This window comes from Vombatus ursinus, unplaced genomic scaffold (assembly GCF_900497805.2).
Source record: "Vombatus ursinus unplaced genomic scaffold, bare-nosed wombat genome assembly UNPS02014785.1, whole genome shotgun sequence".
Classification (NCBI taxonomy): Eukaryota; Metazoa; Chordata; class Mammalia; order Diprotodontia; family Vombatidae; genus Vombatus; species Vombatus ursinus.
In genome coordinates this window covers 1,940,254-1,965,282 of record NW_020954563.1, presented here as the reverse complement: position 1 = coordinate 1,965,282, position 25,029 = coordinate 1,940,254, and the positions used below count along the sequence as shown (strand labels likewise).

General features: G+C 43.1%; 1 protein-coding gene across 3 annotated transcripts in view; it reads right to left on the bottom strand.

The window, feature by feature from the left end:
* Positions 1-4,688: 4,688 nt before the first annotated feature.
* Positions 4,689-25,029, bottom strand: part of ARHGAP40 (Rho GTPase activating protein 40) — a 109,329-nt gene continuing 88,988 nt past the window's right edge. For 2 of the 3 annotated variants that reach the window (XM_027867337.1, XM_027867335.1), the window contains exons 10-16: positions 23,032-23,114; positions 21,128-21,334; positions 19,693-19,833; positions 13,591-13,751; positions 10,776-10,831; positions 7,035-7,154; positions 4,689-5,772 (exon numbers count right to left, since the gene is read on the bottom strand). In XM_027867337.1, coding sequence (XP_027723138.1) covers positions 7,048-7,154; positions 10,776-10,831; positions 13,591-13,751; positions 19,693-19,833; positions 21,128-21,334; positions 23,032-23,114 — 755 coding nt within the window. In that variant the 3' untranslated portion in view covers positions 4,689-5,772; positions 7,035-7,047. The other variant, XM_027867336.1, reaches the window with a different exon arrangement.

Here is a 25,029-nt window from a genome sequence, read left to right as displayed (position 1 = left end):
GTCAACAAGTACCATCATTTAGGTAAACATCTAAGAGTGGGGCTGGGAAGGGAGGTCATAGTTGAGGGAAGGGCAAATTAGACCAAAAAGCTAGGCTGGTTGATAGCAAGGTGACCACAAAGCACCAAGATCCAAGGGACTGAGAGAAATGAGACACTCATTATTGATGTAAGGCTTCCGAACTAAGAAGCTAGAATCAGATTAGGAAGTTAAGATGCAGGGAGTGCCCAGGGCTGACCATTTATTTGACCCAACCTGATCCTCCAAAGCTTCTGTCTTTGTATTGCAGCTATGTTTGTTCCCCACCTCTGCCCAAAGTGGATGTGTCAGCATTCACAAAACTCGGCCACTACTGTTGGGCTGTGAGTTATAAGATTGCTGCCTTCACTTAGTTATTGTATGGTACTAAATGTGATGCTAGGATGCAAAATCTACTTAGAGAGAGTAGCATCTGGGCTCTGCTTAAAAAAAAAACCTAGGGTTTTGTTATACTGAGTTCAAATCCAGACACTTACTAGCTGTGTGACCCTGGGTAAATCACTTAACCCATTTGCCTTAGTATCCTCATCTGTAAAATGGGGATAAATAATAGTATCTACCTCTCAGGGTTGTTTTGAGGATCAAATAAGATATTCGTAAAGTGCTTAGCTCAATGCTTGGCCCATAGTAGGTTCTATATAAATGTTAGCCATTATTATTATTATTATTATCCCCCACTTTTAGGAGATATCTGAGATCTTAGCTCCTGATCCTTTGGGATACCTTCCCTGTTCCTGCCGGAGGATGCTGATATAGAGCTTAGTCATCACTCAGTAGGAACCTGGCTCAGTCTAGAGTATCCTACTAAAGAGAATGACCATGTCAAAGTGACTTATTACCAGGGAGCTCTCCAGACCCTACAATCACAGGTATCACTATTAATTTCCACATCATTAACCCTTAGGGCCCACTCCCTAGTGCTCAATGTAGAGAGCAGGATGAGATTCAAAACTGCCTCTATCTGACTACCTAATAACCCAACCAGCCCAACTCTTGTCTTACTTACATGCTCCTCTTAACTCATCATCTGGACCAGCAACCTTAAAACTAAAAACCTTCAGCCAACATAGCATTAGTAGCTAGGAAGCCCAGGAAGGGTGCACCGGGATACATTGGACAGCACCCGAGAAACTTCAGCAGCTTGGGAGGTTGTTCACCTCTGAGGGCAAGTTGAATAGAACTGATGTATCCACATGAAAGTGTGGCATGGTGGAAAGTTTTGGCCTGAAGAGTGTGTTTCAAATTCTGATTCTAACAGTTGTTCAGTTTTCAATCATGTCCAACTCTTCATGACCCTATTTAGGGATTTTCTTGGCAGAGCTACTGGAGTTGTCTGCCATTTCCTTCTCCATCTCATTTTACAGATGAGGAAACTGAGGTAAACATGGTTAAGTGACTTGCCCAGGGTCACCCAGTTAGTGTCTGAGGCCATATTTGAACTCAGGAAGATGAGTCTTTCTGATTCCAGGCCTAGTATTCTATCCGCTGCACCATCTGGTTCTAACACTAACTAGCTATGTATCTACGGGGAAGTTACTTAATCTCTCTGAGCCTCTCAGTTTTCTGTAAAATGGGGATAATATTCATAGTGCCTGCCTCACAGGCTTGTTGTGAGGAAAATCCTTGGTGACCCTTAAATTACTAAAGAAATGGAAGTTACTGTTGTGTCTGCATGAAAGACCATTTGTTAAGATCATAGCCACATTGGGGGGCATGTGGGGCACAAGCCCCATCTGGAAGTCTTCTCCTTCCATAGTCACTTCTATATTTGTGCACCCACTATTTATGGGGTCTCATTTATTCAATACATATTTTTAAATCATCTCCTTGTGTATGGAGTGCAGTGGCAAAGGCTGAAGGAGATACCAACATGAACTTCATAGGATTAATCCTATGGCATACAGGCATATAGGCAATCCTATAGCATTAATGCTATAGAGGAACTGAGTTAACTCTGAGCCTAATCCCCACCCCCCCCAACCCTAGACTGGTGTGTGTGTATGTGTGTGTGTGTATTATACCCCAAGATGTTGGAGCGAATGTCTATACGTTTGTTCTTAGTATATCTTTGAATAAATGTCCCTTTGTAAAAGCTAATACAATTTGAAGTGGTTGAATGAAACTCAGGTGCTAGGCACTGAACATCTACAAATGAGTGGAACACAGCCAGTGAGGCTAGAGCAGATGGCAGAGAAGAGAAACTCTCTGATCCTTTCAGAGTCCCTGAGGACCCTGCAGAGAGTCAAATAAACAGGCCTGGACCTGAGAGAGGGGGGCCAGAGCATCTTTCACCTTTATTTCTGTATATATTCACACCACCCAGCCTCTAGTAAAATGCAAATAAACTCCTTAAAGTAGTGACTTTTTTTGTTTGTTTGTTTGTTTGTTTTGTATCTCCAGTGCCTAACACAATGCCTTGCACCTTTGTTGTTGTTCAGTCCTGCCTGAATCTATATGACTCCGTGGACTTTGTCAGTAGGGTCTTCTTTGCAAAGATACTGCAGTGGTTTGCCATACCCCAGGTGTCTCCATTTTACAGATGAGGAACTGAGGCAAATAGGGGTTACGTGACATGCCCAGGATCACAGAGCTAGTAAATACCTGAGGCTGGATTTGAACTCAGATCTTCCTGACTCCAGGCCTAGTGCTCTATTCACTATGCCACCTAGCTGCCCCAATGTCTTGCACCTTAAAGGTGATAAATAAATGTTTACTGAATTGAACTGAATCTGACCCAATTCCAAGGAACAGAAACCCAGAGAGGGAAGAGAACAAGCATTTATTAAGTGCCTGTTATCTCATTTGAGTCCATCCATTTGATCTGTCCAAGTTCACACAAGGCAGAGGCAGAATAAGAACTAGAACTCAGGTCTCCTGAGGTCTAGCTTAGTGTTCTTGCCTCTACACACAATGCCTCATAAATCTTAAACAGCATGGACAGGACAAGACTATGGTGCCTTTCTTCTGAATTCATTACATGGTAACTCGGTCATATTAGGTGAAATGTATTGCTTAAATATTTTAGTATAAATCAGTTGAGTAGCATCAAAAAGCATCTTTCATTTAAATCTATTGTGCTACCTCCTAGGACAGGGGTGGGGAATCTTGGGCCTCGAGGCCACACATGGCCCTTTAGGTCCTCAAATGCAGCCCTTGTGAAGTTTGGATTCAGTCAAAGAGCTGAACTTGAGGACCTAGAGGGTCACATGTGGCCTCAAGGCCACAGGATCCCCACTGCTGTCCTAAGACATGTATTACTCACTGAAATGGGAGTGGGGAAGGGGGGAAGGAAAAAATCTTGAAAGACATAAAACTGAAAAGATTTAAACTTTTCCATATCTTTATTATTGAAACTAATTTTAAATATAACTTTAAAAAATGAAAAGATAATAAATTCAATACTTAAAACCAAGAACTTGTGGTGTTTTAACCTCTTCATTTTCTTCTCCCCTGCCAAGCAAGGAAATAAAAGATGGCTGAAACACCTGTGTGAGGTCATGGAAAGAGCCCCTAGGGATCACAAGACCTGGGTGTGAATCTTTCTCTGAAAGCCTGGGCAAGTCACCTCACTTTTCTGGACTTTTGTTTCTTCATTTATAAAAAATGAAGCCCTTGGATGAAATGATCTCTAAGGTCCCTTTCAGCACCAAATCCTACAGTCCTATGACCACTATCAGTGCTGACATTGCTGGCACCACCTTTCCCTTGAATCTCAGTCCCAAGGATGGGCTCTATCTCTGCTCCATGATTTGAAGTCAAGGTAGGGTTGCAAGGGACCTCAGAGATCATCGAGCACCACTCCTACCCCACCCAAACCCCATTTACAAAGGAAGAATTGAGACCCAGAGAGGTTAAGGGACTTGCCAAAAGTTACATGGGTCTTGAATTCCAAGCCAGCTACTGCACCATTATCTTATGTCAAATTCACAGCAATTTCCCTAAAAAAAAAAAAAAAAACTGAGCTACTGAAGTTCTATGTTCCCATCTCTCTTGGCCACAATCTACAGTTAAACCCAAAGGACAGTGATAAAACTCATGGAGGCCCAGAAGTACCAAAGAGATTCTCAGCATGGCAAGATCACAGCACATGGATGCTTGATTGTCTGGAGCAAGCAGCACTGATCCATATCGGGGAGGAGGCAGGGGAGTTAGAAGGCATAGGAGATGCTCAAGGAGCCAAGAGGAAAAGTCAAAAGTTGAGCCCATTCTGTTCTGGTAAATGGGGCCATTCAGGAGGAAACCCTAGGGTACAGGGCTGCATTCTAACCATTCTTGTTGTTTTAGTTTCAGACCAATCTGCTACTTCTTGCCTCTCACAACAGTGTGAGATGTTGCAACTATATACACTGAGGTCAGAGGACAATGTCTCCTCTTTGCCTCCCTAATCATGGCTAGAAGCCAGGGTAGTCAGGCACAGATGCAACCCCAGTCACATCTGAGGACAATGGAGTGGGACAGAACGGTCCTGCCCCCTGACCCCCATAACTGTGCTTGGGAGGATGGGCTGTTTCTATTGTCCCTGGCATGGGCAAGGTCTCCACTATCTGGGAGATAGCCAGAGTCAAGACCGTAATGTGACCACTTTGACTTTTTCAACCACATCAGAAAGGTGTGAGGATCATATCGCCCAGACAATGCAACTGCCTGGCTTTGTTTCATTCACTACATTTTGCAAAATGTATTTATTTAACTATCAATATGTGCACAGAAGACAGAGACCAAAGACATTGTCTCCAAGACACTGATAAGACCCAAGGGAGGGGAACAGCAATATGGCTCAGAGCATTGGATATCTCCAAGAGTCATCAGTGGGGTCAGAGTAGAAAAGACTCCCTAGGCACTCTTCTATCAGCAAATCTTACATATGGAGAAGGGATTTCCAACAGAGGCATCAGACTTCATACCACACACATTTTTAAAAGTTAAGACACTGGATGCTTCTTAAGCAAGAAGTAATACTGGGTCATTGAACTGGCAAGAAAGGGTCAAAATATACACATCTTTAAAGACCCCTAACACTCAGCTTGATTTCTGGACAATGACCAACGGTGACTTTGAGAGGAGTGAGGCCACAGTCTCATAAATAAAAAGGACAAAATCACTTTGGAAAGTCAGAGTAGGCAGCTAAGGAAGTGAGTGACAAGGGTAACAGCCCACTTCCTCGTCTTGAGGGCAGGATGGATGGATTGATTGAACTCTCTTGTCTAAAAAAGATTCTACTGCATCCCTGAGAAGCAGTATTTCTTCTCTGCACAGCGTAGAGAACTCGAAGAAAACATGAAGAAGCTATTCTCATCACCAGTAGCCACAAAGCTTTCCAAAATGAGAATGCCCTTCTCAGCTGCATACTTTTCTTTCAGGATTGCAGTTTCTAGGACCTTGTTTTTTTTTTCTCTCTCTCTACTATGAGTCACTACCCAAGAATGGGCAAGGATTTCACTGCCAGGTTGGTTTCTGGGCAATCATTAGCTGGAATGCTGTACAGGAGAATGTTTGCCCACCTAGATGGGTTATTCACACATCACTAGTAGCAGACACTGTGCTGCTGATCAGCTGGATTCTTTGGAATATGAAGTGATCAGTGGCTTCCACGACTCTGCCCACCTTCAGGATGAATTCTGCACATCTCCCAGCTAAAGGCACCGGATGGGGGAAATGGCACAGAGGTGCTCAAAAGGAAAAAAACGTTCTTCCTGCTGCTGCTCTTCTTTCTTTCTGACCTTAGGGAATAAACTGAATAAAAAACAAAGAAAACCTAAGCAACCTCGGAATCAAAAGGGACCCCAGAAGTCAGCCAGCCCAACTGGGATCTAAGCAAGAACCCCCTCCATTGCAGCTCTGACAAGTTACCAGCCAGGATATTCTCAACGACCTCCAGTAATGGGGAAACATGCCTCCCCTCCCAAGAGAGCCCATTCCATTTTTGAACACCTTTGATTGTTAGGAAGTTTTTCTTCCTATCAAACCTAATTTTAAGCCTTTCTCTGCAGTTTCCACCATGGCAGATCCTCTGACCACATCTAGAATATATATTCCACTCTAGGTACCACATTTTAAGAAGGGCACTGATCATATAAAGCGATGGGGACAAAGATGATTGAGGGGACTGAATGAATGCTAGGACATACTACCATCTGTTGAATAATGAGGTATGTCTAACTTAGAGGAAACACTAGATTCAAGTATTTGAAAAAATTATCATGAGGAAGAAGGATTAGGCTTATTCTATTTGGTTCCAGAGCCATAACTCGGAGCCATGGGGAGAAGTTCCCAAGAGGTAGCTTACTACTTCTTATAAGGGATAACTTCCTGACAATTTAAGCTAGCCCACAGTGTAAAGAATGCCCCAGTAGTTAGTGAGTTCCCCATCACTGGAAGTCATTAAGTAAAAGGCTGGATATCCACTTCTCAGGGATGCTGTAGAGCAGAGGTGTCAAACTCACAGTCCATAAAACTCTGAAGAGGGAACCAGACTTAAATATAATTGGGAAAATGTTTAACAAAATTTAAAAAAATACAATACAGCATAGGTAATGTTAATTTGTGGTTTTCTAAGTCAGAGTTTGACATCACTGCTGTAAAGGAGATTTTTGCTTTTACAAATTAGACTTGAATTAGAATAATGCCAAATGAAGCTCCTTCCAGCTAGGAGACTGGTTCTAGTCCTCCCCTGGGACTAGGTAGATCAAGTCTCATCCCCCTTCTTGGTGACAGTCTTTGAGATGCTGAAAGACAGCAATGTTCTGGCCTTAATGCTTCTATTTTTCATCTAAGCTGGGTCCTAAGAAATCAAAGCTTCAGAAGCATTGTGAGTTGGAAGGCACCTTGGACGGGATCTCATCCCACCTTGACAATATCACGTTCAAAGCTTCTCCACCTAAGGCCTTGGAAGATTATTTGACAGCTCCCCACATCAAGGGAGTAAAGGCAGCTCTCAGCTGGATAAGGACACTCTACTACCTTCCCAGGACCAAAGTGCAAAAGTTATCACCTACCTTGGTAACTCTCCTAAAGTGTCCGGGGTAAGGTGGGGCTCTGTTTGATGACCCACTCCCCATGAGGGTTGATGTGGTACAGGTCTAAGAGGTAAGTGTCTGGATCCAGGCAATGTTCACCTGTGGGGCAAAGGGACAATTGAAATGCAGGCATCAGAGTTGGTGGAAATGGAGGAGGCAAGGAAAAACAACTAAAAGAGCAAGAAGAGGAAGAGAAAGAAGATAACCATATATCTGTAGGGTTTTAAATTTTTCAAAGACCATGTCCTTAGGTGATGCAAGTCTTTATTGTATAGGTGAAGAAGCTGAGGACCAGATTAGGTAAAATGACTTCTCCAAGATCATACAACTAGTATGTATCAGACCTGAAAAGAGCATAAAGGAGGAGAAAGAGGAAAATAAAGAAAAGGAGGAGGGGGGAGAGGAGGACAGAGAAGAGAAGAAGGGAGAGGAAGTAGAGAGAAAAAATAACAACACGAAGAGAAAGACCACATTTACACACGGTTTTAAAGTTTTCAAAGACCTTTCCCCATGTAAATAGGTGAAGAGTGAGGGCCAGAGAAAGGAATGTCTTGGTCGAGGTCACACAACTATAATAAGCATCAGAGTTGGGAAGAGCAGGAGAAAGAAGAGGAAGAAGTGGAAGGAAGAGAATAAGGAACGGGAAGAAGAGGAAAAGGAGGAAGAGAAAGAGCACCACACTTCTACAGGGCTTCAAGCTTCCAAAGACTCTTCCCTGTGTAATCTAAGTATTAATTGTATAAGTGAAGAAGCTGCGGGAGAGAAAAGTAGAATGACTTTTCCAAGGTCATCCAGCTATTAAGGGTCAGAGCTGAGATTCAAATCTAGGTGGCCTGACTCCAGATCCAATGTTGTTTCCACCAACCCATACTGCCTCTCATAACAAATGTTTCTGACAAACAAGGTTCATTTTCTGAAATCATTTGGGTTGGGAATATTCCATGGATTTTAGCAGATACTTGGTGAATTGCCTTGTGGCCAAGTAGACTGCAGAACTTCTAAATGCTATGCTCTAAACCAGGGGTGGGGAACTTGAGGCCTCGAGGCCACGTGCGGCCTTCTACATCCTTCTAGGTCTGTGGCCTTTTGACTGAGCCCAAGTTTCACAGAACAAAAACAATCCCCTTTTATTAAGGGGATTTGTTCTGTGAAGTTTGAGTCTAACCCCACATCGTTCTACCATTTGGGAGAGAAACATTTGGCCTCCAGCGATTATAACACAGAACTTATGAGACCAAGGCTATGGACTGCATCTGTGTAGGGGCTGGCTAGGTCCCACAGAAAAATATCCTATATTCCATAGCCACAGCCTGACTGACTCCAAATTCTATTTTCAGCCTCACCTGTAACTCTGTCCTCATTCTGAGTCCCTAAATCCCAGGCCATTTATTCATTCAACATTATTAAAAACCCATCATAGGAGCAGCTAAGTGGTTCAGTGGATAGAGCACTAGCCCTGGAATCAGGAGGACCCAAGTTCAAATTCAGCCTCAGACACTTACTAGCTGTGTGACCCTGGACAAGTCATTTAACCTCGACTGCCTCAAAAAACCAAACAAACCAAAAAATTCTATCATGTACTGCAAACTGTGTGCAGAGGCAGGTACTGAGAGAGATACAATGTTTAAGTAAGTACCCCTCTTATTAGAATGCTAGCTCCTTAAGGACAGGGACTGTCTTTCATCTTTCTTTGTATCTCCACCACTTAACCTGGTACATAGTCAGGGCTAATGTTTACTGACTGGCTTGACTGCTCTCAGAGAGCATATGGCATAGGAGATGGGTATGACACAAATATAGATAACTGTAAAACACAGTATTAACTAAGTGCATCAGAGATAGGTGAAACAAAATGCAAGGTAAATTCTGAGTCCCTTCAGACTACAAACAGAACATATCTAGGTAGGCTTCTTGGAGAAGGCAGAATATGAGCTGGGCTTCAAAGAGGAGAAAAAGAAAGATGTTCCAGGCAAAGGGAACAGTATGAACAAAGCTATAAAGTGGGAGAGCACATGGTGAATTAATTCAGAGAAAGCTGACAATTATGCAGTTTCCCTGAAGTTTTGCATGTCCAAAAGGAAGTAATATCAAATAGGGTTAGAAAGGTATAAGAGTAGGTTATGGAAAGCCTTGAAAGGCAGGCAGAGGAATCTGAGCTTTACTCAGAAGGCAACAGGGAGCCCCTGAAGACTATTGAGCCAAAGGCTGAAATGAGTAGCCAGATCTATGCCTGACCTTTCTAAACCCACCCAAAGCCCGACACCAGATCCCCAACTTCACAATGACTCCTGTACCCAGATCAGATGCCATCTCTCCTCGCATTTGGCCAGAAACAATTGCTTCCACCTCTGAACCCTCAGAAAACTTTTCACCTCTCTGAAGGCATTTAAAGAAAACAGTTTCATCTTAAAGTTATCTGGGCATCTACAATATCTTCCCTGTTAGGCTGTGAGCTCCGCAAGGTCAGCAACAGCTATTTTATTTATATGATCATAGCCATCAGAGCTAAAAACGACTTGAGAAGTCATTAAGTCCAACCCCTCATTTTACAGATGAAGAAACAGAAATGGTTAAGTGACTTGCCTAAAGTCACCCAGATTAGTTAAGTAAGAGAATCAGGCTTTGACCTGTGGAGGCATATTTTAAAACCTTTTTTTTTTTTTCAAAACTAAAAGTACTAAGAAATAATGTTTTTGTCTAAAGCCCTTTTTAAAAACCTTGGAAAAGCCCCTTGGAAAGGTAGGTACAGGACAAAAAGGATTCTTCATTGGGAAATGGAGTAAGGGTAGTGGCCAATCTTTTAACCAAGAATAACTCTTGTCTAGTTGACATCACTGCTTCCACACTCAAAAGAAATGAAGTGACTAGTGCCAAGAGCTACCCTTTTCTCTAGAGAAAGGATACTGATATTTATCTGGGGAGGAGGCCCCTTTGTTTATTCCTGGAGTGAGAGGAGTGGTTTAAGAGGGAATGGGATTGTTTACTTGACTATCCTGGAAGGGTAACCCAAACTGTGTTGTAATGATCTACTTCCTTGGGATTCCTATAATCATCTTGGGGTAGAGCGCTGTGCCAGAGGACAAAGGGGACTATGGCTTTCTTTACAGATGGCTGAAGTTGGGCTCTCAGCTCCCTACACTTTGCATCTGCTGCTCTGCCTGGTTTCAAATACATGGAACAAGATGCCCTCCTCATCAGGTACCCCTTGATGTCCCTGCCTCTCCCCAGCTCCATCTTCCTGCCTCCTTTTGTGTGTTGTTTTCCGCCATTAGATTGTAAGTTCCTCGAGGGGCTAATTATATCCCCAGCACTTAGCACAGTGCCTGGCACATAGTAGGCACTTAATAAACATTTAGTAAATTGAAAAATATTCAATAAAATTGTTTCTGGAAGAGTTGATCCTAAAAATAGAGTACAGCAACAGTATTAATATTATTTTTTCTTCGACAGAACCTAGGCCATGTAATTTCAAATCCAGTACTCTTTTCATTGAGCCACATTTAGTTTTCCCCACAGTCTTAAGCACAAGGCCTAGATAGTGGGTGTTTGAATATTGAGCTGATGAATGAATGAGTGAATGAATGAATGAGCGTAATCCCACAATCAAGAAGCCTTCCTCTTTGATTGCCTTCATAGAAGTGTCCCACTCAAAGAGAGAATGACCAATAGATTCGGATCATTGCCAAAGCGACTGTCTGAAAGGCCCAAGGGCAGACTTACTTATGTTCCCACCAACTTCATAGAGGAGTAGGTTTGATGATTCAATAGGCCCATTACTGCAGAACACAGAAGAAAGATACATATGTCAGCGAGGATGGTCCAAAGGCAGTCACAATGACACAAGCTCTCATTTCAATGGGGCTTTAAGGTTTGCATAGGACTTTTCAAACAACCACCTATGAGAAAAGTAGGGAAGTAATTATTGCCTCTATTTCATAGAAGATCACCAAAGCGACCTCAGTGACCATTTAGTCCAAACTCTTCATTTTATAGATGAGTCAGTTAAGGCTCAGCGCCATTAACTGCCTTGCCTTTGGTTATGTACCTAACTACTAGTAAGCTGGGACTGGAAGCCAGGTTTTTTAATTTGAAATTCAGTGACCTTTCTACTAACTTCATAATACTTCTCCAGCATGAATGGGGGGGAGGGGGCTCTTTAAAGACCCCACACCCAGAAGTGCAGGCCCCACTGATCTCTTAGGTATAATCTTGGACAAGTCCCTTACCCACTCTCAGCTTTGGTTTTCTTCTTTGTAAAATGAAAAGATGGGAATGGGTGATATCTAAGCTCCTTTCCAGCTCTAGATATCATGGTCTGGTCAGGGAAAGGCACAAAGGCATATACCAACACTGAGCACCAGGTCTTTACAAGAGGGGCAAAGAATATAACTAAACAGATTTGACTCGTGCACAACATATAGAGGCCTGCAGAAAATTAACTCAGGCCAACAACCGCAAGAGCGGCCTGGTCAAAGCCCCAGGTTAAGGGATAGGAAAGGGGGGGTCCAATTTTAAGCCCTTTCCCTCCCTCCCTTCCTTCCTTCCCTCCTGGCTAGGGGTGGGCATAGGTGTAGTAATGTATAGAGGACAGGGACCTTAGTCTGTTCCATTCACTGGCAGACATTTTTCTTTGAGATAATACTTGTTACAGGAGAATTTGAGCCCTGTGCTATCTTAACTGAGTTTGAATCTGAACTAAGATATTGATTACTTTTGACAAATCGCTTTCCTTCTCAGGCTGCACTTTATGTCTAAAATGAAGTAGTTGGGCTAAATTAATTATAAGGTCCCTTCCAGTTCTAAACTCTGATACATGAATTCAATCCTATTGATGATAAGAAAAATCCCTAATAGTTATTATCTACAGTGAACAACAGTGACTAAGTTTAAATTGAACTTGGGAGTCAGGAGAACTAGATTCTAATCCTGGTTCTGTATGTTACTACCAGTATGACCTTGGGAAAGTCCCTTTCCTTCTTTGAGATTTGACTTCCACATGTGTAAAATGAAGGAAGGGGACCCTGAAGGTTCTCTTCTGCCTTGAGATTCTGGAAAATTTTTGTGTAAGTGGGCCTCAATCATACTGTCAACATGGTTGGCACTGGCAGAGGGCAAAGCCTCTCATCATCATCACAAAGTCACCCAATGGACTGAACTTGAACCGCTGCTTCCTCTGCTCCCAAAAGGGCAGGCAGCAATGATGGGGTGAGCCATCAAAGGCACTCGGTCTTGGGGCTTACTTTCTGCTAGGATCCTGCCTGCTATAAGCAAGGTGGTCAAAGAAAAAACACTTTGTAAAAGTACACTATTTAGAATATAGGGGGCAGCCAGGTGACACAGTGGATAGAGCACTGGCCCTGGAGTCAGGAGGACCTGAGTTCAAATTCTGCCTCAGACACTTGACACTTACTAGTTGTGTGACCCTGGGCAAGTCACTTAACCCCATTGCCTAGCCAAAAAGTAAATAAATAAATAAAATAGAATATAGAAGCACTATAGAAATGGAAATTATTGTTATCCTGTCCTTCCACAAAAGTAACCATATCTTTCTCCTCCAAGGCCAAGGCATGAATAGATTTAGAGCAAAGGATATTAAACAATAGGTCAGCTGCCCTTCAAAACATTCTCCATACACTGCCCAAATTGGCTTTCTTCTCTGAGGGGAGAGGCATTCTCTCCCATTAGACCACAGCAGCTCTCTTTGGTCACCCTAGACAGCTACATGCCTCTTTAAGGGTGCTTGGGGGCATGTGGGCTAGTATTTAATGTTAAAGCTTATGCTATCATAGCTAACTATGAAACTAAAGAGTTGAAAGGAACCTTGGAGGTCATCTAGTTGAACACTCACATTTTACAAGGGAGGAAACTGAGGCCCATAGAAGGGAAGTGATTTGTATAAGGTTATGCAGAAAGTTAAGCGATAACTTAACACAAATTTAATTTGAAATTCAGTGACCTTTCTACTAACTTCACAATACTTCTCCAGCATGAATGGGGGGAGGGGGCTCTTTAAAGACCCCACACCCAGAAGTGCAGGCCCCATTAGAACTGGGGATAAATCTAGGGATCTGGCATTAGGTCCTCTGGCTCGAAGTCTGACACCCTTTCTGTTCTACAGCATTTATTTATTTATTTTAGTTTTCAACATTCACTTTTATAAGATTTTGAGTTCTAAATGTTTCCCCTCCCCAAGACAGCATGTAATCTGATATAGGCTACATATGCACAATCTCTATATGCAAGCTATACATGCACAGCATTTAGAGCAGGAAAGGATCTTAAAAGACTACCTGGTGTAACCTTTTCATTTTACAGAAGGGAAAACTGAGGGTCAGAGAAAGGAAGCAACTTACCTGAGGTCACAAAGCTGTAGTGGTTAGAACAAAGAGCTAAAGAGGGACCAAGGCTGTGGACCTAATTTTTGTAGGGCAAGCTAAAAGGCAGAGGCAATATTCAAACTAGGGTCCACTGATTCTGAACTCAATGATCATGAGCTCACTAGTTGGGGCCCCTGGAGTTTTCAGGCAGGAGTTACCATTGGATTAGGTTGACAGTCTTCATGACATTCCAGCTGTTGGAGCAGAGGTGTCTCTGGAACTGCTTAAGCACATCAGCAGCTTTGGTGCTGTTGTGTAGATGCACCTCTAAACAGTCCTTTAGGAGCAGAGCGGCCTGGATTTTCACCACTTTGGATGGCTGAGGAACAAAGAATGCAGACGTGCATACACAAACATGAAGAGACGTGTTAAAGGAGAACGGAGTTCCTCCCACTGCTCTGTAGGCTGCACCCCTGACTCTCCTGGACTTTTTCTATAATGCCCCAGATTGCAATCACCCTGCAAGATCATTCCACTTCTGGATTTCTCACATTGGAAATACCCTCCACCCCTGTGACCTCTCTCCCTCTGATCAATTGATTCTTCCCAGATCCTCCTTTAAAGGAAGATGCCCAAACCGGCTAGATGGCTCAGTGGACAAAATGCTAGACCTGGAGTCAGGAAGTCCTGAGTTCAAATTCAGCCTCAGTCACTTACTAGCTATGTGATCCTGGGCAAATCACTTAACCTCTGTTTGCCTTAACCCACTGGAGAAGGAAAGGGCAAATCATTCCAGTATCTTTGCCAAGAAAACCGCATGGATAGCATGGTCCACAGGGTCAGGAAGAGGTGGACGTGGCTGAACTGGACAACAATAAGCCCAGACCAGCCATGTCTTAATCCCTCTACAGGCTGTACTTCGGACTCTCCAGACGTGCTTTACAATGCTTTCCTCACCAGGTACCTTCATCATCCTCCAGCCCCTTTCCAGCTTCCTTTTAGGTTATCTTCCCCCATTAGAATGTAAGCTCCTTGAGGGAAGGGGCTGTTTTTTCATTCTGTTTGTATTTGCTTTCTAGTACTTGGCATGGTGCCTGGCATATAATGAATAGTAAGCACTTAAATGCCTGTGGACTTGACAGGTGTACACACCCCAGGCAAACTGACCAATCTGCTGCCTGACATGCCTTCTCCTTTCTCCACTTCTCGTCTCCCATGCCTGGAATGCACCCTCCTCATCTCTACTCTTAGAACCCTTGGCTTCCTTCAAGGCTCTGCCCAAGCGCCATCTCTTCATCGCTCTTCAGTCATGTCCAACTCTTTGTGACCCCATTTGGGGCTTTCTTGGCAAGGATACTATAGTAGTTAACCATTTCCTTCTCCAGCTCATTTTACAGATGAGGAAACTGAGGCAAACAGGGTTAAATAACTTACCCAGGGTCACACAGCTAGTAAGCATCTGAGGCCAAATTTGAACTCAGGTCTTCCTGGCTCTAGGTACATTGTGCTACCTAGCTGCCATCTCCTACACAAGGCCAATCCTTCTTCTTCCACGGGTTAGTGCCTTCTCTTTTGAAATGACTTTGTATTTTTAAATATCTATTTTGCATTTACTTATCTGTGTACATGCAGCTTCCCCTGGGAGAATTTAAGGTCATGGAAGGGAACGAGTGCTTTGCTTTCACATAGTGCCTCGTACAGAGTAGGTGCTTAATAAATGCTTTTTGAATCAATGAATAAGTGAATGATACAGACTCTAGAAGGCTGAACAGAGAAGATGTGCACAATTCATTAAATACCTACTATGTATTTTCAATGATCTCAAGCTGGTCCTTTTGTATTTCTTTTGATTCTTTTTGGAAATGCCCTAACATTGTGAATCATGGGACACCACAATCCCAGAAGAATCACAATTTGGACAATCCCAGGGTCAATGGGACTCTGCATGCTGGATGTGAGCACATTACCAATGATGTCTTCTGAGCTTTGACATGAGAAATGGCCTCAAAAACAGCACCAATGGGAAAGGGAGGTGAGAGCTGTTAAGTACTAAGACTGGGGGATAACCCAGGTGGGCAGACCAAGCATTAACTGGAGCCCACAAAGTCCAGGTGAAGCCTGAACCCCTTTAGGTTAACAACAGAGAAGAAGAGAGCAGCCTCCTTGCAGGAGATGAGATTTAAAGGCTGAGTAGGAATACATTGGGTAAAAAGAACCAGAGAAGGCCCATAAGCATACTAGATGGCTCCTTTATGGAGGATTCACAGAAAGCTACAAACAGGATGAGAAGGCATAGGTGAGTTGCTATATGCACCTGTGGAGGGAGTAGCGGGCTGATGAGATCACACATCTATTGAAGGGCTGATTTACAGGTAAGTCAGAGTCGGAGGCGGGGGGGGGGGGGGGAGAGCATAAAGTCAAAAAATTACAATAATCCCTACTCTCAAGGAACTTAAGATCCAGTATGGGGATTCAACAGGTGTACCTTTAAGTAAGATATAAACAGGAGTGTGCTAGCTTGGGCAGCTGGATGGCTCCATAGTGAACAGAGTGCTGGGTCTGGAGTCAGGAAGATTCATCTTTCTGAGTTCAAATCTGACCTCAGACTTGCTGTGTGACCCTGTGCAAGTCACTTAACCCTGTTTGCCTCAGTTTCTTCATCTGTAAAATGAGCTGGAGAAGTAAACGGCAAACTACTCCAGTATCTCTGGCAAGAAAACCCCAAATGGGATCAGAAAGAGTTGGCTATGACTAGGCAATTGCTAAATTTTCAGTGTGAATGTTTACACCTTGGAAACTGATAAATGCTACAACTCAGAACTTGATTTATTATTGTCTTGTTGATTGTCTAGACTTAAGAAAGTAATGAGAAAATGTGAATGCAGATTAAAATGTAAAGTACATCATGGGCAGAGGTGTTCTCCCTCCCCCAAAAAAGAGCTGGTTGTTAAATACGTACCAGCACACTCTAGGATATAAGATAGAGTGAAAGGGAAGATACAAAGTACACTAAGAAAATGCAAGGAAGAAGAGAACTATCTCTGCACCCTTAGGACTTCTAAGGTTTTTCCATCAGTTCTGCAGGTGAATTCTCGTATATGTGTTGTCTCTCTCAGTTAAAATATAAGCTCCATGAAAGCAGGAAGTGTTTCACTTTTCCATTTGTATACTCAGGGCTTAGCACATAGTAAGTGTTCAGTAAATGCTTTTTCATGTATTCAGTCATGTGGAAGAACTGACATCTGCCTTTAAGGATGAGAATGGCTTCAAAAGGCAAAGAGGGGGAGAGAATGAATGTGTTCCAGGCATGGGGGACAGGCTGCAAAACTAGAGAAGAGTTAGTAGCACACTCTGATTAAAGAGAGAGAAATGATGAAAGGGAAATATTGTGAAATGTGAAAGGCTATGGAAGACCTTGAATAAAAGCTAGGCTTGGGAGATCATATGTTGTTCTGAAGGCAATGGAGAACCACAGTAGGTGTGCACACACATCGGATGGACACAGGAAGTTTAATAAAACAGCATGTGAACACAATAGCCTTTTTGTTGTTTAGTCATGGCTGACTCTTTGTGACCCCATTTGCAGTTATCTTTTTGTCATTTCCTTCTTGGCTCATTTTACAGATGAGGGAACTGAGGCAAACAGGGTGAAGTGTCTTGTCCGGGATAACACTGCTAGTAAGGGTCTGAAGCCAAATTCGAACTCAGGAAGATGAGTCTTCCTGACTCCAGGCTCAGCACTCTATCTCCTTCCCCACCCGGCTGCCTGAATGGCCTTTAGAAGGCTATATGAACACACACACACACACACACACACACTTGCACACAAATGGACTTTGGAAGGCTAAGGAGAGAGAAGCATGAACACATAGACACACATTCTCACATAGGCACGATTCACTTCTCTGTATTGGGCTTTAGCCAAGAAATCATGTCATTGGTGCATGCAAGAATCCAAAATGAGGGGGCAGCTAGGTGGTGCAGTGGATAAAGCTCTGGCCTTGGTGTTAGGAGGACCCAAGTTCAAATTCAGCCTCAGACACATGACATCTACTAGCTGGGTGACCCTGGGCAAGTCACTTAACCCCAATTGCCTCACCAAAAAACAAAAAACAAAACAACAACAACAAAAAAAAAAGAATCCAAAATGAGGGTGAGCTTATTGGTGGTGTGTGGTCTTTCCAAAGAGCATCTAACATACTCAAAAGAGGTGACTAACACCTTGATGGATTTAAAGGCTGTTGAAGCTTTGAATCCCTTTGTTTTTAGGGAGAAGCTGCACCTCCTTCTGCCTCTCGGCATCCAGAGGCAGAGGTCTCCAGCCCAGACAGAAGCCATTCTGCAGAGTAGGGAGGGTGGGACACCTGGGAAAAGCTCCCAGAGGAGGCCCAGGGTTAGGTGCCAAGGAAGCCAGGTTGAAAACAATGGCTCACATTCAGCCAGCCAGCCTCCGTCTTTTCACAGTACCAAGAGCTGTCGACATAAATAAATACATAAAAACAACCTCAGAGCCAAATTGAATCACCAGCCCAGTTAGTATTTGGGAATAAAGTTGGAGTGCCCCCAGGTGTTCAGAGGTGGGATAGGTTTCTGTTTAAAATGACTAATCTGAGGTTGAATGATTGAGGAAGGCTGGCCATCCAATCCAATGGATTCCCCTTCATCCCCTCCACAAGGCTGGAGAAAAACTGCCAGTTAAACCCAGAAAAGTACTGTAGTGGACCATGGATTCATGCCTTCCTCTTCCTGCCCTTCAGCACAGAGCTACCCACAGCAGCATCGTTTCCCAGGAGGATTAGGTTCAGAGACAAGGATAATAAGGTCACAGGTTTTAAAGCTGGAAGGGACATCAGAGATCATCCAGTCCAACCCCCTTATTTTGCAGATGAATAAACTGAGACTCAGAGAAGGAGAGTGATTTACCCAAGGTCACACTGTTAGTAAGTGAAGTCTCAGGGGGGAAATGAGAACTGTTTTCAAATATTTGAAGAGCTGTCACATGAGAAAGGGAGTAGACTTTTTTCTTCTTGATCCCAGGAGTCAGAATGAGAAGCAATGAATGGGAATTGGAGAGAGACAATTTTAATTAGTCAGTCAGTAAAGAAGTGGGAGAACTTCCTAGAATGGAATGAGTTGCCTCAAGGGACTAGTGGGTTTACCATCTTTGGAAATCTTCAAAAGGGTTTGGATGGTCACTTAGCTAGGATCCTATAGCTGGGATTTGTGCTTAGTTATGGGCTGAATTAGAGCTATTTCTGAGGTTCCTTGTCTAGAGGCAGCTGGTGACTCAGCAGATAGAGCCCTGGGCCTGGAGTCAGGAAGACCTGAGCTCAAATTCAGCCTCAAACATGTACAAACTATATGACCTGAGGTAAGTAACTTAACCTCTGTATGCCTCAGTTTCCTCAACTATAAAAAGGGGATAATAATAGCACCTACCTCAAGGGGTTGCTGTATGGATCAAATGAGATAACATTTAGGGGCAGCTAGGTGGTGCAGCCTTGGAGTTAGGAGGACCTGAGTTCAAATCTGGCCTCAGACACATAACATTCACTAGCTGTGTGACACTGGGCAAGTCACTTAACCCCAATTGCCTCACCCCCCCCCAAAAAAAGATAATATTTGTAAAAAGTGCATAGCACAGTGCCTGGCACATAGTATCTGCCATAATAAATGCTATTTCTTTCTGCCCCTTCTAAGTCTGGGATTCTATCACTTTGAGAGCAAGGGAAACAAAAGGATCCCAGGAGTAAGAGATGGAAAAGACCTTGCAAATGGCAGGAATTTGTTTCTCTCTCCAGGATCAGACCCCACTGTCTATGACCACTAGAAACACCTATACCCTAAAGTCACAGATCAGTACAGGGGTACTGCTGGGTCAGTCTATGGGGGTGAGAACACAGAGTTAAATGGTTGGAAGGGACATGAGAAGCCATCTCCTCCAACCCCTTCTTTTTATAGATGAGGAAATGGAAGCCCAGAAAAGTGAGCCGATTTGCCCAAGGTTGCCCAGTGGTTAACAGCAGTCAGAATTCAAACTCGAAACCTCTGACTCCTAATCCACTACCCAGGGAGCAAGTTCAATTTCGAACCTTGTCCTTTTGGTATCTGATGGTATCTGAACTCCCAAACTCCATTTTAATTAGTGGAATCTGTCAACCACTCCTGGCAATGAGAAGACACACAAGATGCCCAGGGACGGGTACCATGTCTCGTAGAATGTACTTTGCCACCGCCTACAGCAGTGAACACAGAGCATACAGCAGGCACTTCACTGGGTGCTGAATCAAAGTGAAGATGGGGGATGGCTCCACACTTACCTCTCTAGGGGTCTTGTTTCCCTTGTCCTTGTCTGTGTGAATCTTCTTCAGGAAGTTCTTGATCCGTCTGTCATAGAACTGATGCCTCCAGCTGCTGTTCTCATTCAGTTTCCGGACTTGGGCAACCAAAAAGGAGGAGACCTAGCACCAAACAAAGCCAAGTGCAGTTGAAGCCAAGGTGGGTCCTCTCAGAAGGGAGGGAAATGCGGCAGACATGGGGAGGGGGGAGAAATTTTACTTTTAGCAGAGCGACATCCCAGTACCTCGGGGAACACGGTTACCCGGATAACTGAATTAGGACCGTCCCAGAGCCCATCATTCCTTTGTGGGGAAGAGGGCGTCGCAAGACCATACATTGAAAGCTGGAAGAGACACGAAAGCCCCTATCCCATCCCCTCATTTTATATATAAGGAAACAGGCTTTGAAAGCTTAACTGACTTGCCCAAGGTCACACAGATATTAAGTGATAGGGCCAGGATTTGAACCCAGGACCTCTGGTTCCAAATCCAACACTCTTCTTACTCAACCATTATGGCATTGAAACTTCCAGTAAAATGCATCAGGCTGATTCCCAAGCAGCATCTCTCATGTTCTTAAGGGTAAAATGTATAAAATGTGGGCAAACCTCATTTACCACAACAGTAATGTATGTAATGCACACAAACAAAATTATATTTGAAACGTTCAAAGGGTGTTTTTTATTTAAAGGGATCAATTTAAATCAATAAATGTACAATGAACAGCGTCAAGGTGCCCAGGACTATGTTCCTATGGTGAATCCTTTTGAAAAGTAAAAGATTATTTCATAAAAGGAATAATCATCCCTAAATGTGTCCATTTCTTTTTGTGAAGCAGTTGGGGTTTAGTGACTTGCCCAAGGTCACACAGCTAGTAAGTGTTGTTTCTGAGGCCACATTTGAACTCAGCTCCTCCTGACACCAGGGCTAGTGCTCTATCCACGGCGCCACCTAGCTGCCCTCCTCATTTTTTTTTTTTTTTTTACTTTTTGGTGAGGCAATTGGGCTTAAGTGACTTGCCCAGGGTCACACAGCTGATAAGTGCCAAATATCTGAGGCCAGATTTGAATTCAGGTCCTCCTGACTCCAAGGCTGGAGCTCTATCCACCGAGGTCCATTTTCTAAACCTTGATTAGCATAAGCCAAGTAATGATAAGCCTCTTTAACTTGAATTTTTTCATTCAGTTTTATGAGTCACAATTAACAATAATAATAGCTAGCATTTATGCAGTACTTTATGATTTGTAAAACACTTTACTTATGTTATCTCGTTTGATAACATATCAAAAAGGAAAACAAAGTGATCGAAATGGGTTGGGTTTTTTTTTTCTTTTCATAAAACCACTTTCTGAGGTCTGTCACTATCTGGATCAGTACAGAGTCATTCCCTTCTCCAAGCTCATCACCACCAACTTACAGTCCACAGAAGGTCCTGGTAATGGATCATGGCCCGGACAACATCGGCAGCACCCTCGGCCAGCTGCTTCCCCTTTCCCTCCGGGATTCTGTGAGGCTGCCCTTTATGCATGAAGAGATTCGGTGCCATCACCATGGAAACATTCCATAAAGTCATTTTGTTGCTCTGTTCTCGGGCAACTACCTTCCTGAGAAATTCCAGTAGGGCCTGGAGAAGGAAGGAGGAACAATACAGAGTAATAGGAAACGTAGTGGATTTGGACTCAGAGGACCTGGATTCAGATCCCAGCTCTGCCACTCACTAGCTGGATAACCTTAAGCTAGCCACTTCCCTTTTCTGGGCTTCAGTCTCTTCTTCTGTGAAATCATGGTGTCACACTACAGGGCCTTCCAGGTGTCTTCCATTCCTAAATCCTATGTCCGAGAGAAGGCAGTTGGAAAAGGCCAGCTCCCAATACTGAACCTTCCACCTCTCCCTGTTGAGTATTCCAGTTCTAATCCTGAGAGGCTATCGTTGGGATTATGGAGATCAGGGTTCTAGGGTCATTTCTGCCACCAATTTCCTGTGAGATCTTCAGCTCAGACTTCTCTGGGTCTGTGTACCCCTCTGTAAAATGGAATGAATCTCTTTCCTCTCTTAATCACTCTCTACTCCTTAGGGATATTGTAGTTTTAGAACTGGAAGGGACCTCAGATGCCATCTCAATAAATAATTAATAGACATTTATTAAACATCCATTAGGGGCCAGGCACTGTGCTAAGCCCTAATTCCTCCCCTCAACTCCCTCATTTTACAGATAAAGAAACTAAGGCCCATAGATAATCCATAATTATTAGAGAAGAAGTAAATAGTAGAGGCAGGATTTGAACCTGTATCATCTAACCTCAGATCCGATGTTCATTTCCATGGTATCCCACTAGCATCTCACAAAGGAGATGAGCAAGAGAAAACCAATAACACCACTTAGTTCCTTCTGAATAAAGGAGTGAAGGGTAGCTCAAACATTGCAATGATAACACTGATTTCCACACTTGCAAAGTTCTGTCCCTTCACTGGTGTGATGTCCCTGTCCCCTTTACTGCTGCAGAGGGTAACCTCTCTAAACCTTCACAGAGAGTTTCATAAATTGCTATGGCCAAAAAAATTCATCACCCAATAACTAATCTTGTTTGTGCAAAACCTTTTTAATTTAACATAATCAAAATTATCCATTTTATATCTCATAGTGCTCCCTATCACTTATTTGGTCATAAATTCTTCCCTTCTCCATAGATCTGACGGGTAAACTACTCCTTGCTCTCCTAGTTTGCTTATGGTATCACCCTTTATGTCTAAACCATGTATCCATTCTGACTTTATCTTGGTGTATAGTGTAAGGGGTTGGTCTATACCTAGTTTCTGCCATACTGTCTTCCAGTTTTCCCCCCAGTTTTTGTAGTAATTAATTTTGTGATGATGAATCTTTCTGACATTAGCTAGGCTGGTTCTTGAAGGAGGCTCCCATAGCCTAGCCTTGGTCTAGTAACTGATAGTTTTCCAAACAGAGGAGGCCTATTAGGGCTTGGGCCCCACTGGCTTAGCCTCTATGGACCCAGGATCATCTGGGGCATCAGGGTAAAACCCCACTATCACACAGCATATTATGTGACTTGGGTACATTACAGATCAAACTGTATCTCCTGTAACATCTCCATGAGTGAAAGCCTGATGTAACTCCATTAGCCAATGGTGCCTTTGTAAGTCCTGGCCAAAGACAAAGCCTGACCTTTAATGCATGTGTGCGAACAGGTTTGGGGCCAGATCCAGGGCTGTCTAGTGAAGAATATATTTGGGGATGCTCAGGGTAGGGGGGTAGAGGACATGCTGAGTCCCAGAGGGAGAGTGAAGTGAGATTGGGGCCTTACCTTTAAAGTGTTTCTGTTAGCTTCAGGAAGAATTAAGATGAGCAGATTCAGAGCCTGTAATCGTTGCTTCAGGTCTGGGATATCTGTTTGGGGGAAAAGCAGTAGAGATCTCTGTGGTGCAACTGGTGAGTGCATTCAGCTGCAACTGGAAGGCTGGTGGTTGAAGCCCATGCAAGGATGTGCTTTATGAAAGGCAGAAGACAGGGTGCTAGACTTGGAATTAGGAAGACCTGGGTTCAAATCTCACTTCAGACTATGTGACACTGGACAAGTCACCTCAGTTTCCTCAACTGTAAAATGAAGGGATTGGATTCTGTGGTCTCTAAGGTCCCTTCCAGCTTTGAACCTATAGTCCTATATAAGCTCTTAAAGGAAAGGGGCCACTTTAATTTGTCCTTGTATCCTCAGCCACTAGCACAGTGCTTAGCACATAGTAGGTATTTAATAAATGCTTGTAGAATACAGTTAAATCAAATAAACCACTCAACCACTTTATAGAGAAGGGCATCAGAGATGCAATCTTAGTACCATATCAAGAACGCTTGATACCCAGTTCTCTTCTGGAGGTCTCTTACCCTATTTTGGATTTAATTAGGAGGAAGCTGGGTGGATAGAGCCCAGGAGTTGGAGTCAGGAAGACTTGAATTAAAATCTGGCTTTAGATACTTACTAGCTATGTGACCCTAGGCAAAACACTTAACCTCTTTTTGCCTCAGTTTCCTCATTTGTAAACAGAGATAATATTAGGACCTACCTCCCAGGGTTGCTGCGATGATCAAATGAGATAATGTTTGTAAAGCACTTAGCACAGTGCCTCGAACATAGTAGGTGCTTAATAAATTCCTGTTATTATTGTTGTTGTAGTTAATCTGAGGATACCTTTTCCTCTAGAGTTGTCAACATATTTATTAGCAATAATCTCAACTCCAGGAGAAGCCAATGTGTATAACGAAATGTACTTCTTCCTAACCTCTGTCTTTTAGAACTCTTCATTTCCTTCAAAGTTCAGCTCAAATGCTATCTCCGACATGAGGCCTTTTTTAATTCCTACAGCTATTAGTGACTTCCTCCCACACCCCAAAATTACTTTGTGTTTATTATACATATATTTTGTGTAATGAATAATATAATTTTAAAATTCTATTTTATTTGATTTTCAGTTCCAAATTCTCTCCCTCCTGTTACCCCCTCCCACCATTGAGAAGTCAAGAAAAATAAAACCAATTACAAACATTATAGTCAGTAGTGAATAATATAAGAGGCACAGGGGCATAGTAGCTAGAACGATGTCCCCAAAGCCAGGAAGACCTGGGTTCAAGCCTCGCCTCTAACCCACTGTCTGTATGACCTTATGCTACTCACTTAACCTCTCTGGGCTCTTAGCTCTAGGCAACTCCCTACGTCTATCTGTATTTTTTCTTTAATTTTAATTTTTTTTTTACTTTCATTTCTAAATTCTCTATCTCCTCCCACCCACTGAGAAGGCAAAAAAAAAAATATGATACCCATTCTATACATGAAGTAAAACTATAAAGTATTAGAGAAGGTGCTGACCTGCACTATGCGAAGGAGTTTCCTTACCTGGCTGTTCCCAAGACCTATGAAATCACAGACCTAGACCCTACTCCTTTCTATATTTTGTATCTATTTATATGTGTTTATATTAGAAGGCAAGCTCCTTGAGGGCAGGAACCATTTCATTTTTGTCCTTATATCCCCAATGTCTAGCACAGAGGCCAACACACGGTAGGTGTTTAAAAAATGTTCACTGATTGATTGATTAACAGAAGGATAGCTCTTATCAACCAGGCCTGACAAGAAGTTACTTCCCAGGGAAGTAATGGAAATTTCCACTTGCAAATAGAAGGAAGTACTGAAGAAGCTTGCAACTGGCCCCCAGAGGAAACTCCCTAATCTTTTCTAGCATCTTCTAGGTAAAAAGAAAACATACACACAACACACAACACACAACACACAACACACAACACACAACACACA